The 13,532-nt window shown below is 38.4% G+C and overlaps 1 protein-coding gene across 2 annotated transcripts in view; it reads left to right on the top strand.

The window, feature by feature from the left end:
* The window catches only part of MBD5 (methyl-CpG binding domain protein 5), a 60,589-nt gene that overhangs the window by 31,024 nt on the left and 16,033 nt on the right, over positions 1 to 13,532 (top strand). For both annotated transcript variants that reach the window (XM_035008076.1, XM_035008075.1), the window contains exons 6-7: positions 1,467 to 1,678; positions 5,589 to 6,797. In XM_035008076.1, the coding sequence (XP_034863967.1) occupies positions 1,467 to 1,678; positions 5,589 to 6,797 (1,421 nt within the window). The remainder of the gene's footprint in view (positions 1 to 1,466; positions 1,679 to 5,588; positions 6,798 to 13,532) is intronic.

The following is a 13,532-nucleotide window of genomic DNA, read 5'->3' as shown; positions in this document are numbered from 1 at the left end:
CCTTTTCCCCTACTCTAGCAGTACTAAATATCACCTTAATCTGCTTTCTCTGATCTTCTAATTCTGATGCCACTTAAACCTAACCTACCTATCATTCTCTTAAGCCAAGTAGAGTCTTATTTTTCAAAAAATAAAGCACAGGTCCATCTTAAAAATAACTTTTATTTGAATTTTAGTTGGTGTGGCATCACAGGGTTGGTATGAGCAGCTGCACTGTGGATGGAAACAGCTTGAGGAAGTGTTTTGTCCAGGTGATCCCTAAATAAATAAAACGAAATGCTTATCCAGCAAAATAAGAAACAAGGCATAAAAACATTCAAAGATAAACTCTGCCCAAGTTCAAGGAAACAGACAGTCTCAATAGCTGCGATTGAGAGAGGCAATAGATTGAGGCAATAGATTGCCTCAGAGAGTGTAATTCTTTAGAACTTTGTGGCTTGCAAGCAAAATCCTTCATGTAGAGTATTCTATCACCAAAAGGTTAGAAAATAATGTCAAGTATGTCCAACTGACTCATGCAGGCAACTATGATATTAAGTACAGAGATGGTGTCCATAAAGTCTGGAAACAGGCAAATATACATGATATTGCCACAAGGGCATCTTCAGTACATAAAAATTAATAATAATATATTTCTTGAGTTTATGGACACCTTTATAATACAGTTTACTAACTTTATGGTTTACTAGTTGCTATAGTTTATAAGCTCGATTTGGCATTGAAATCAACAGTTAAATAATTTAAAAAGCATTACAGATTTACATATTTCAAGTTACAAGACAATTTCAATGACATTGTCTTCAAGAGCATTTCAGTGTAATTTCCAAACAAGTTAAACGTGAGTTCTGAATATAAACGTAGTCATTCACTAATCCCGTCTGTATAACATTTATTTTAATGATTACAGTGAATTCTTTTGTATTGTTAGCTTTCGTTACAATTTTAATTTTAGGTGACCAACCTTTTACTTAAAAACAAAATATGTATTTCTAGGCCAAATCTGATTTTATTTGGTGGTATTTATTGATGACTGTGGCTTGAGAACTAAATTTTGTAAATAAGGCCTATTCAGACCCATTCATTTTAATAATTTGCTCAAAGACTTATGATTACTAAAACATTTTAGGACTAATTTCAACCTTTAGTTTCAAGTGCTCTAGAAAAAATAATTTCAAGGAATTATGTAACACTGAAGCTCAACATATAGGGATTGGCTAATGGATAGAGCAAAGACTAAGCAGTGTCTCCAGGATATAAAATAAAAAAACTGATTATGAAAGATAAAATTAAGTAATAAAACTCCTCTTTATTTACCACTTAGGAAGACCTTGAGGAGAAAAAGAGAAAAGAATGACCACGTCAGGTCTAGTTTTCAGTTTTTGTTGCAGGAATCCTCAGGTGCAAAGATAGGCATAGGATCTCCAACAAGTCACACTGACTTACATTTTATGTCTTTCAAACTATAGGTGACATGTCCTCAATAAACAATACTTTGAATAACCATCAACTGACTCACCTGCAGTCGCTGTTAAACAACAATCAGATGTTTCCTCCAAATCAGCAGCAGCAACAGCAACTTCTTCAGGGGTACCAGAACCTGCAGGCATTTCAAGGACAGCCCACTATTCCTTGTGCGGCTAACAGTAACCCCATGGCTTGTCTGTTTCAGAACTTTCAGGTACTCTCCTTCGCTGGGTTCCTCGAATAGCAAATAATGTCTAGGTCTGTTGAAACACTTAACTGGGGAGAAGAGAAGAGACGGGAGAAGGAGGTCATGTGTCCTCTCACCTCCATTTACGATTATTTCCCGATAATGAATATTGTTCAACATTCTAGTCTTTTTGTGAAGGTTATTTTATTTTGTCTGAGGTATCTCTGTGGTCCTTTCAGAGCTGATAGTAAAAACTGATCGTAGGATCCTCTTAAACCCTTTCGTGGTTTCCATTGCTCTCCTGATTGAAATCCGTATCTCTCACCTGCTGGCTCGGTCTCAGTCACCAGCCCCAGCCCTTACCACCCACCCTGGCTTCAACTACTTAGTCTTTCTTTAATTCTACAAGCTGAATACATTCCTGATAGATTAAGGAGATGAAAAGAGTAACACTTAATAAATAAAAAAAGAAAATATAGAAGTATTTTTTAAATAATCTTGAGGTAGAGAAGGTTCTTTCAGTAAGGCACAAAATCAAGAAGTCAAAAAGAAGTAATAGGGTTGAATATTTAAAACTTTAACATCTCTGTATGATAAGGGTATTCTAAATGAACTTAAAGACAAGTGGCACCTGGCAGAAAAATACTTGCATAATAATGGCAAATAATTGACATCCATTATAGAAAAAAAGCTCCTACAAATCAGGGGAAAAAAGGTAATTGATTTAAAAAATGAGCAATAGATCTGAACAGAAAATTCACAGAAAATGAAAAATAAATTATTAATGAACATATGAAAAGAGTAATCAGAGTTATACAGATTACAACACTAATGTGTCCATCAGATTGATTGATATCCCTTACTGACAGTAGTGTGGAGAAATGGATTCTTTTAGATACATTGTTGGTCTGATTGTATGCTGATACAGTTCTTTTGGAGGTTAATTTGATAGTTTATCAGGTTTTTAAAAATACATATCTTTTGATGCAGAAGTCCAGCCTCTTTGTATCTATTTTTAGAGAAATCTTCCAATGTGAACAAAAGGGCACATGCTAGAATGTTCATTACAACATGATTTGTGGCAGCAAAAATTAGAAACCTCTTAAGTGTCCATCAGTCTGGAAATAGTTAAATATATTATGATATATCTGTCTCTCTAGTAGTTTAAAAGGTCTAGGTAGATTTACATAACTGATATGGAAAGATCCACAAGAATGCAAGACTTTAATACTGTGATGTTACAGAACAATACTAAAATACTATACCATTTATGTGAAAGAAGAAAGGAGAGAAAACTAGATATATACCTACACACCTTAATATATCAAACGTAAGTGTCTGCAAGGATGCACTCCAGCACTGATTATTTCTGAGAAAGGAAATGGAATTGGAGTGGGATGGGAAAGTCAGGTTTGGGTGGGGAGTAGTGGTAAAGAACATTTTTATCTTTTTTGACAATGAGAAACTATTCAGATACATCTTATGTAATAAAATAATTTAGAAGGGAGGAGAAAGTGCCCAGCCATGTCACTGAGAATTTCAAGCAAGTAGATAAAGCCTGAAGAGAATCCCCTAGATTTGGGACATCACCACTAACAGGTAGAATTCAGTTTTTGTGGAGTAGTAGGAGCACAAGACAGATTGCAATGGATGGAAGGATAAAAAGGTTAGGAATTAAAGAGTGTGAATTACTCTTTCAAAAACTTAACTATGAAGAACATAAGAGTAAAAGGGTGGTGCCCCAAGGCAGATGTAGGTTGAAGCAAACTTTTAAAATATGGAAGCTATGCACATGGTTGTATGCTAAAGGAAAGAGCCCCCCCCCCCCAAAAAGTGGAAAAGATTGAACATAATGAAGAGAAGGGATGACAGATGAGGCAAAATCCCTGAGGAGTGCCTTGGGATCCAGAGCATAAATGGAGGACTTACCCTCAGAAAGCCGAAGAGGCCCCTCTTACACTGGGAAGCGGGGCAGGATTTGGGGCATGTATAGTTGCAGAGAAGTATGTGCTGTGAGGGGGTAGGAAGTAGCAGAGTATAAGAACTACGAGAATTCTTAACCTATCAACTCCATTTTCTCTGTTAAGTAAGGTTATCCACTAAGAATAGTGCTGGAGATGGTGGAGCAGCCAGCTGGAAGAAGTGGATAAAGATTTGAATAGTTGTGAAGGAGAATGTTACCTAACTAGAGGATCATTAGATTGATGGAAACAATAAGCCCCCTACTGTAGTTGAAAGCCTTAAGTTCCTAGACAGATACTCAGCATTCTCACTGTGGATAAAGATAGCAGGCAGTTAAATTGATCCCAGATTGAGATTTTATCTGGTAGGTGTGGACAGTGGGAGAATAACAAGAGAGTGGTTGATGTGCTGATGGATCCCAGGTTCTGGTTTAGTGGGAAAGAATGCGAAGACAAGAAGGGAGAAATCACTGAGGAGAAAATCCAAAGTAGCAATGATCTGGAGCAGCAATTCTTAGGTGGGGTTGGTGCAATTAGAATAACCTTAGGGACTTTTTCAAACTGCACTCATCCTTCTTGTCCTGAGCGTTGATATTCTTACCTGCTGGGCATTCTCTCCCTGCCTCTCTTCCCAGTTAAGAATCACTTCTATAGGGCGCCTGGGTGGCTCAGTTGGTTAAGCGACTGCCTTCGGCTCAGGTCATGATCCTGGAGTCCTGGGATCGAGTCCCGCATCGGGCTCCCTGCTCGGCGGGGAGTCTGCTTCTCCCTCTGACCCTCCTCCCTCTCATGCTCTCTGTCTCTCATTCTCTCTCTCAAAATAAATAAATAAATAAATAAATAATCTTTAAAAAAAAAAAAAGAATCACTTCTATAGAGACCCATTGTCACTGCTGACAGCATGGGGGTGTCCCCCAGTCAGTAGCCTGGTAAGGTTAAAGAGTAGGTGTCGCTATTCTGTCTGAACTCTTCAAAAATACAGTGTTGTATCAGAAATATTTTATCATTAAGAGTGTATATATATATATATATATAGAGAGAGAGAGAGAGAATTTTCTTTTGGCTTATGTTGTATTTCAGTAGAAATATCAGTGACTTAGAACTCCTTTTCAAAATTTGGTTCCCTTTGTAATTTGAGGAGTGCTGGTGACTGACTTGTTTCTCTCTTTGATTTCCAATGTTGTAAAACCTGCAATGACACTTAAATATGTGGAGTCATGGGGCACCTGGGTGGCTCAGTCTGTTAAGTGGCCGCCTTTGACTCAGGTCATGATCTCAGGGTCCTGAGATTGAGCCCTGCATTGGGCTCCCTGCTCAGTGGGGAGTCTGCTTCTCCCTCTCCCTCTGTGTGTGTGTGTGCTCTCTCTCTCTCTCTCTCAAATAAATAAATATTTTTTAAAAATATGTGGAGTCATTACCTGAAAACAGTTTGTGTACAACCACCTCAACTTTAACTTTTCTAGAAAATGTTTGGTAATGATGAGTTCTTTATTTTTTATCTATCTATTTTAGAAATATATCGTTTATTTGTTTTTTTAAAAAAGATTTATTTTAGAGAGAAAGGAGAGAGTGCATGAGCAGGGGGAGGGGCAGAAGGAGAAGGAGAGAAGCAGACTCCCCACTGAGTGCAGAGCCCTGACCAGGGGCTTGATCCCAAGACCCCGAGATCACCACCTGAGCCAAAACCAAGAATCCGACACTCAACTGACTGAGCTGCCCAGGTGCCCCGATGATGAATTCTTTAAAAAAAATCTGTGAAATGATTTCAACCAAAGAAACTACCCAAATATAATCAAGACACAAACTTTTCCATGCAGAGTGACTTTTTATTTCATTTTGAGCCTTGTCCTTTCTTTATATTTCTCTCCTTGCTACATTTGTTTGCCTTTTGGTAAATCTTAAAATTATGGTCTTTCTTTTTGAGGTCTTTAAAAACTTTTCTCTCTCTCTCACTGCTTCCTGTCTGTTTCTTAAAGGTGAGAATGCAGGAAGATGCAGCTCTCCTAAACAAAAGAATAAGCACTCAGCCGGGGCTCACGGCACTTCCTGAGAATCCAAACACTACACTTCCACCTTTCCAAGATACATCTTGTGAGTTGCAGCCGAGGATTGACCCATCTCTTGGTCAGCAGGTGAAGGATGGCCTCATTGTGGGTGGCCAAGGTGATGCTTCTGTAGATGCCATTTACAAAGCAGTTGTGGATGCAGCCAGCAAAGGAATGCAGGTTGTCATCACCACTGCAGTCAACAGTACAACTCAGATCAGCCCCATTCCAGCTCTGAGTGCCATGAGTGCCTTCACTGCCTCGATTGGTGACCCATTAAGTCTCCCCAGTGCTGTCAGTGCGGTCATTCATGGACGAAACATGGGCAGTGTCGATCATGATGGTAGGCTGAGGAATGCAAGAGGGGCTCGGCTGCCCAGGAATCTGGACCATGGGAAAAACTCAAATGAAGGAGATGGGTTTGAATATTTCAAGTCAGCAAGTTGCCACACATCCAAAAAACAGTGGGATGGGGAGCAAAGCCCTGGAGGGGAGCGGAACAGGTGGAAGTGTGAGGAATTTTTAGATCATCCAGGCCATATCCACAGTAGTCCTTGTCACGAGAGGTCCAACAATGTCTCTACACTGCCATTTCTGCCTGGGGAACAGCACCCAGTACTGTTACCACCAAGAAACTGTCAAGGGGATAAAATTCTGGAAGAAAATTTCAGGTATAATAACTACAAAAGAACTATGATGAGTTTTAAGGAGAGACTAGAGAACACTGTGGAAAGATGCGCACACATTAATGGGAACAGACCTCGACAGAGTCGGGGCTTTGGAGAGCTGCTGAGCACCGCAAGGCAAGACCTGGTCCTAGAGGAACAGTCTCCAAGCTCCTCAAATAGTTTGGAAAGTTCTCTAGTCAAAGACTACATCCATTACAATGGAGACTTTAATGCCAAAAGCATTAATGGGTGTGTGCCTAGCCCTTCAGATGCTAAAAGCATTAGTAGTGAAGATGACCTAAGGAATCCAGATTCCCCTTCTTCAAATGAGTTGATACATTATAGGCCAAGGACGTTCAACGTTGGCGACTTGGTCTGGGGCCAAATCAAAGGACTTACTTCTTGGCCTGGAAAATTAGTAAGAGAAGACGACGTTCACAATTCATGTCAACAAAGCCCCGAGGAAGGGAAGGTATACCAATCTTTATCCATTGTCAAATACTAACCTTTGTTCAGATATCAATTGTTATTTTTTGTTGTCATCACTTTGGATTCTTTGGATTTGAAATTAGGATTCTTCATGACTCATTGAGGTCTCACAAACTTCTGGAGCATAAAATGAAGAGGGGATGGTTATAGTCACCAAAATGTCATATCAAGGGGTGAGTTGTGAAGCCTTTGTAGATCCCACTAGGGCCTCTAACCCAGGAACCAGATTTCCCGAATTTTGTTAATTCTGCCTTCCTTCCCTGCATGTACCTAACTCTTCATTCCATACACAGAGGATGAAGGCAAGTGGCAAGGACTGGGAAAAAATCTGGTGGCCTTTGGAGTCCAGGAGGGTGGCAGAGATAGGGTAACAGGAAGTGCTGGGGGATGGCATCACACGGGACACATAGAACTGAGGAGAGGGTGAAACCCAATGCAGCTGCAGCCATTTCTGGAAGCAGCCAGTAACGTCTGTGTTCAGAATGGTGTCTGCTTTCAGGAAAAGTTCTGGGCCTTTATAACATATGGAAATGTTTAACCCCACAGTCTGGTTCTACTTAACACAATCTGATCATATAAATTAAATGAAAACTTCTCCATGAGACTACCATTCAATTTAGAAGAAATTAGTAGGGGTCTTCTGGGTTTCCTCCCTCCCCCACAATTGGTAGAATTGGTTCACTAGGCGAGAAATATGCAGAATGTTTGAAGCAGATAGAAAAATTTATATCTGACCAGGACGAGATAATTATGCACATTCTCCACATATGATGTGGAAACAATTTTTCATCTCCTTAGGAAATAAAAATTACTCTTACAAATATATATTATTCTCTTAAAGAGTATATTACATAAAGCTATTTTAACTCTGTTCATACCTCCACTGGCACTTAGGTTTAATGGCAGGAAACCAAAAACATTTTTGCCAGCACAATAAAAAGATTGTCTTTCTCCAAATGACCAGGAGGTCCTTAAACCGTTGCTTATAATGCCTAATATATACTTGTCAGGATATGCTCTGGGCATAGTGTTTCTACGTTAGATAAGAAAATGAATTCCATACCCCTATTCACAAAACATTTTATTCTCTAATCTCTCTGAGACCAGACAAAACATTCTTTAGGTTGATAAACCTAAATATTTTTGACAGTTTATTCAAAAAGTAATTAGAAACAGCAAAATTGGGCTTTTATGATATAAATGGACTGCTCTAAATATAAGATGTAGACACCGAACTATTTTACAATTTTTGTGCAAATGAAACCAAGTCTTTTTTAAGTGCCATTTTACAATAAGCTTAACGAAAGAAAAGATTATGGCCTCCCTTTCCTGGAATCATTCTTCCTATCTTAAATGCCTTGTCTAAATATCTTTTTATGTCCTCAGGAGAATAAAGGCATGTACTTTTAACACCTTTCACATTAAACAATGGTCCTAATCTTCTGATTAGTCTGTGTTTGCAAACTCCTGGGATTGAGTTACTCACTGATGTTTGGGGAGATACACTTTAAAAAAAATCATTATCTGAGAGTCCAAGAAACATTTATTTTGCTTCATTTAAATAAGCAACTGGTTTTCACTCACTATACAATAATAAGTGTTTTAAAAAATCCAGATTCTTCTTCCTTATTGGAGGCAATAGATGAATTTCTAACAGGGAACATAAAATTGTTTCTATCAACTCAAATATTCCCCTCACCACCCCCCACCATCTGACATTGTAATTTTGCATTCTGACAGCCTTAGTATCAAAACCTTGATATCATGACACACTAAAAATATTTTTAGTAATTCAAAAAAAATAATTTAAAGCACACAATTAGAGGTGCAAAACTGAAAACATATAATAAAATATTAATGATAACACATGAAATATTTATCTGTCATTAAAAAGGAAGGTATAACAGCCTTAAAAGCTCTAGGGCACTTAACATTTTTAAAAAACCTCTGGTCTTCCCAGGACCTACCTCACTTTTGCACATTAAAAAAACAAAACAAAGTACTATTTCACAAGCACTCTTTTTTCTTCTATAGTTCACAAAACAAAGGAAGGGCTTCCTCATACCTTATTTAATGATGCCCAGCAAGCCAAGCAGTTTTCTCAATTTAGAAGACCAGAAAAGGTGAAATTTCAAACACAAGTCTGTCTGACTTCAAGCCAGATGGCCTTTGCTTGATGTCTTGGTAATCCTGGTTCATCAAGAAAAAGTTAAACTATATTCAGTATCTGTGTAAGACAAAGCATGGGCTTTTTTAAAAGATATCCAGTAATACATTTTTAAAATTTGTACTCTCAGTCTGGTGAACAAACTAGTCATGATGTAAATTTTATTTACATAGAACCCCTTAGTCCTCAGCAATGCTGGATAAATAAAGTCTGTGCATTACTAATCAGATTTCTGCTTTTAAAAAGGTAAGCTGTGCATTAGGGTCTCTTTTATATACTGTGGCAATGGCTGACATTTTAATAAAGTCGAGAGAGAAAGAAAGAGACTGACTCCATAAACAATTTGTTATACGTAAAATCTAATTAATTCCACCTTGCTAATGTGGAATGTGGGACCACATCCCCCTAGTGTTTGTCTTTGTAGTATCTCAGAAGAAAAGGTTTAGTAAACAATTTTCTTACACATTATCATTTTAAACCTTCTTAGATTCTCCGTTTTTCATACTATTTCCATGTCCACAAAGTAAATTAATCCAAGATTCTGTCAGATCCCTCCAGATAAAATCCATGTAACTCAAGTGTTAGAATAGATTTATCATCTTATCTCTCCCCACCCCCCACATCGCAAAAACCTATCATTTATTTTTCTGTTGCAGTCTTTGTTATCAGCAAACCACTTCAAATTCTTTTCAGAAGTAGGCAAAAATTTTTTTTAAAAAAGCAATGTATTAGCAGTATTGCAGGTTTCTAATTCAAAGTAAGCTGGGCACCTCTCTTGTTTTCAGGTTGTATGGGTGGTCTCTGGACTGACAGATCAATGCTGTGACTGACTGGAGCACTGATATCGGCCTGGGGCTGAGATGTCCATTATGTCCTTAAGTTGATACTTTAGCCAGCTGTCATGATAGTAAATGACCTGGTCAGTTTATGATCTTAGGAAGGCATTGTTAATCTTTGGTGGGGTATTAAGTGTAGCAGCATTACTAATAATGCATTAGAATAGTTCTACATTTTTGGAGATTGCTTCCTAAGAGGTTTTATTTCAAAACATCAAACACTGTATGAACATAGTCTACAGAAACTAGGGAGAACACAGAGTGTGGCAGAAAGAGGCATGGGCTTTGGACATTCTCACATGAGCTTAATCCCAGCTCTGTCCATTCCCTAAATGCTCCTGGGTAGATGTATTAATCTCCCTGAGTTGCAATCTCTTCACCTCTCAGGTGGGAATGGAATATCAGTTCCTACTCAGAAGATGTTTTAAGAATTAAATGAGATACCATAAATAGATTATCCAGCACACAAAAGAGGCTCAGTAAAAATTAGCCTCCTTGCCCCTGTTCTTTTTATGTTAGACAACCTTATTAATTTGGATGTCACCACTCTGGAATTGTGGTAATTTGAGTTTAGTTATTGTTTACCTATGCATTATCCATGAATAAAGGATTTACCAACCAGGTTGAGGGCGAGAGGATTATAATGAATATATTTAATGAATGAAATAGTTTATGACCGTTTTTTAATGAAGTTCAGCACATCACATACAAATTGGCATATCTGATTATAAATTATTATTAGCTTTTCATTTCAAGCAGGAGTTCTACTTGGAAGCATTTTCAAGCACTTTGTTCAGTGAGCCTGAAAGTCCCTCTCCCAACAACGTTTCTAAAGAATACCAACTCAGACTTTCTTCCTTTATTTTCCTACACCACTCCCACACATACAACAATAATAATTAGTAGAGGTGTTTAACAGTCCATGAAAAGTTGGGCTGAATCACCCCTATAGGATGCTGTCCCAATACTGAAGCTTTGTGAAACACTAAAGAATATTATGTGTCTGGTACTACACCGTTTCAAAAGTAGTATCTCCTTACTCTCTAATACATTCCTTTCTTTTGTTACCAGTTTCTAATGAAGGATGGTCTGAAAGGTATTTATACTTTTTCTAAATAAATGATGCAAGTTTCTCTCTGAACCATGAATCCTTTATAGTTAAGGTTCAGTGGCCAAGAATAAGACCTCAGTGCTGAGTTCCAGTACATCATCACAGCCAGAGAAATGCACTGACAGATCTTGGCACAGTATTAGGGAATTCTTGGAAAGGGAAATGGCTTCCACTGGCATTACACCTATCCACCATAAAGTGCAAACATTTTTTTTTAAGATTATTTATTTTAGAGAGAGAGAGAGTGGAGAGGAGGGGCAGAGGGAGAGAGAGAGAGAGTCTCCAGCGAACTCCCTGCTGAGTACGGAGCCCGATGTAGGACCCTGAGATCATGACCTGAGCTGAAATCAAGACTGGCCGCTTAACCAACTGAGCCACCCAGGCATCCCAATGTGCAAACATTTTAAGCAGATGCAACTGTGGGGGAAAATGGTTATCTTTATGTACTTGTTTCAATAATTACGTAAATATAGGAAAAGTGCCCCTGTTTTCTAAAATATATTTTGTAATTATCATCTGCTCTCTCTGATCTTTTATTAACTAGCCTAAGAGTATTGATTGACACTCAAGTGATAATCAAAAAAAATTTTTTTGAGTACATAATTTTTACTCTTTTTGAACATTTCCCATTGGTCTTCATATTTCTTTTTTTTTTTAGAGATTTTATTTATTTACTTATTTATTTGACAGAGACACAGCGAGAGAGGGAACACAAGTAGGGGGAGCTGGAGGGGGAGAAGCAGGCTTCCCACGGAGCAGGGTGCCTGATGCGGGGCTCGATCCCAGGACCCTGGTTTCATGACCTGAGCCGAAGGCAGATGCTTAATGACTGAGCCACCCAGGTGCCCCGGTCTTCATATTTCATTGCTTGTATATTAAATGTGTATTCTGACTTGAGCCAAATTTAGGAAAGGATTTATTTCTGGACTGGCACCACCATGTTTCTCTTCAGGGAAACACTAGTTGTTGTTGGACAGGTAGAGACCTCTGATTACCCAGAAAAGTTGTACATTTCAGTGCAACACCACATGAATAAATGAAGACATGTTTTTAAAAGTAGTGGGCAGGGTACTCTCTCTTTAGAATCACACTTTGCCTTTTTATGTGTGGTTGTATTTGATAGGTAGAGATAAAAATAGTTCTCTGAATAGTCAGTCATTCAAATGAGACAAAATTCATCATTATTAAAACTCATAACCAAACTTATTTTGGGACAGTACACTTTCTATGTGTCAGGTGAGTATCTCTCCCTCTCTCTCTCTCTCTCTCTCACACACACACACACACACACACGTTTTGACAGTGTGAAACATAACGAGAGAGAGCTGACCGTCACATTTTAAGGATGTATAACTGAAGTATGAGCTCTCTTGTGATGTTTAAACATTCTACTTTCAAGAACATCCTTTCTGTGCTTGATTATCAGCATTAGCTGTTTGTATTCTTTGGCACTGTAATTCTCTGTTGAAAGTATGCTTTGTAGGGCGCCTGGGTGGCTCAGTCGGTTAAGCAACTGCCTTCGGCTCAGGTCATGATCCTGGAGTCCCGGGATCGAGTCCCGCGTCGGGCTCCCTGCTCAGCGGGGAGTCTGCTTCTCCCTCTGACCCTCCTCCTTCTCGTGCTCTCTGTCTCTCATTCTCTCTCGCAAATAAATAAATAAAATCTTTAAAAAAAAAAAAAGAAAGTATGCTTTGTGTATTGCCCTTGCCTTTGGTATCTCCTTAACTACTGTTGGGAATGAATCCTTGTCTCTACATTTGATCACTAACCACAGTATTTGGGCTGCATTGTGGCTGGTGGGATGGCAGGGGCAATCGATGCTCTGTAGCAACAGGATCTCCTTGAAATGGGAGGAAAATAGTTTTTGAAAAGTAATGTGCAAGATAAAAGCCAGGATGACGAAGTCAGTGCCTGATCAAAATTTGGAAGATAATAACAATGAAGAACTGGGTAAGACCAAAAATGTGAATATTAACAAAATGACTAAACAGAATAAAAGCTTAGGTAAGACGGTGAATGTCCCTGAAGTGAATTGTGAAATACTGTAACCTTTTTCCCTGGAACAAAGATAAAGAGGAAAAGGAGGCCTATCTCCATTTACAGATAAACTGAGACCCACACGGAGTTCTTGAACTCGTCGGTACAGTTTTCAAAAGGATAGTAGCAACTGGAGTTTGGTTTGAGGCAGGTACATGCTTCATGAACTTTTAAGCAGTGCTGCTTTAGAGGTAGGAGCTTACCCAAAACATTTAATTGCATGTATGAGTGGTGGATCAATATGAAATCTGTTGTACATTTAGAATAGATTTATTCTAGTCCTGTAGTATACTTTTCTACTACTTAAAACCCTGCTTCCAAAGTAAAGAGGAAAGGAAACACACACACACATACACATGCACACAAAGCCTCACATAATGTCACCGACAAAAATCGTTAATGTGTATTTGGTTAGTTCATTTGAAAAGAAAAATGGGATTCACTTTAGGAATTTTTCCGTGAGTACTACTGATGGAAAATTAGGTTCATCCTTTATTGTCACAGGTGAGTCAACTCTTTGAATGATTTATTTATCATTAATTCCCACTTTTAAAAAAATATTGCAAT

The sequence above is a fragment of the Mirounga leonina genome, unplaced genomic scaffold, assembly GCF_011800145.1.
Source record: "Mirounga leonina isolate KUSES-001 unplaced genomic scaffold, KU_Mleo_1.0 Mir_151, whole genome shotgun sequence".
Classification (NCBI taxonomy): domain Eukaryota; kingdom Metazoa; phylum Chordata; class Mammalia; order Carnivora; family Phocidae; genus Mirounga; species Mirounga leonina.
The sequence above is the reverse complement of the archived record's forward strand: the minus strand, read 5'-3'. Positions and strand labels throughout refer to the sequence as shown.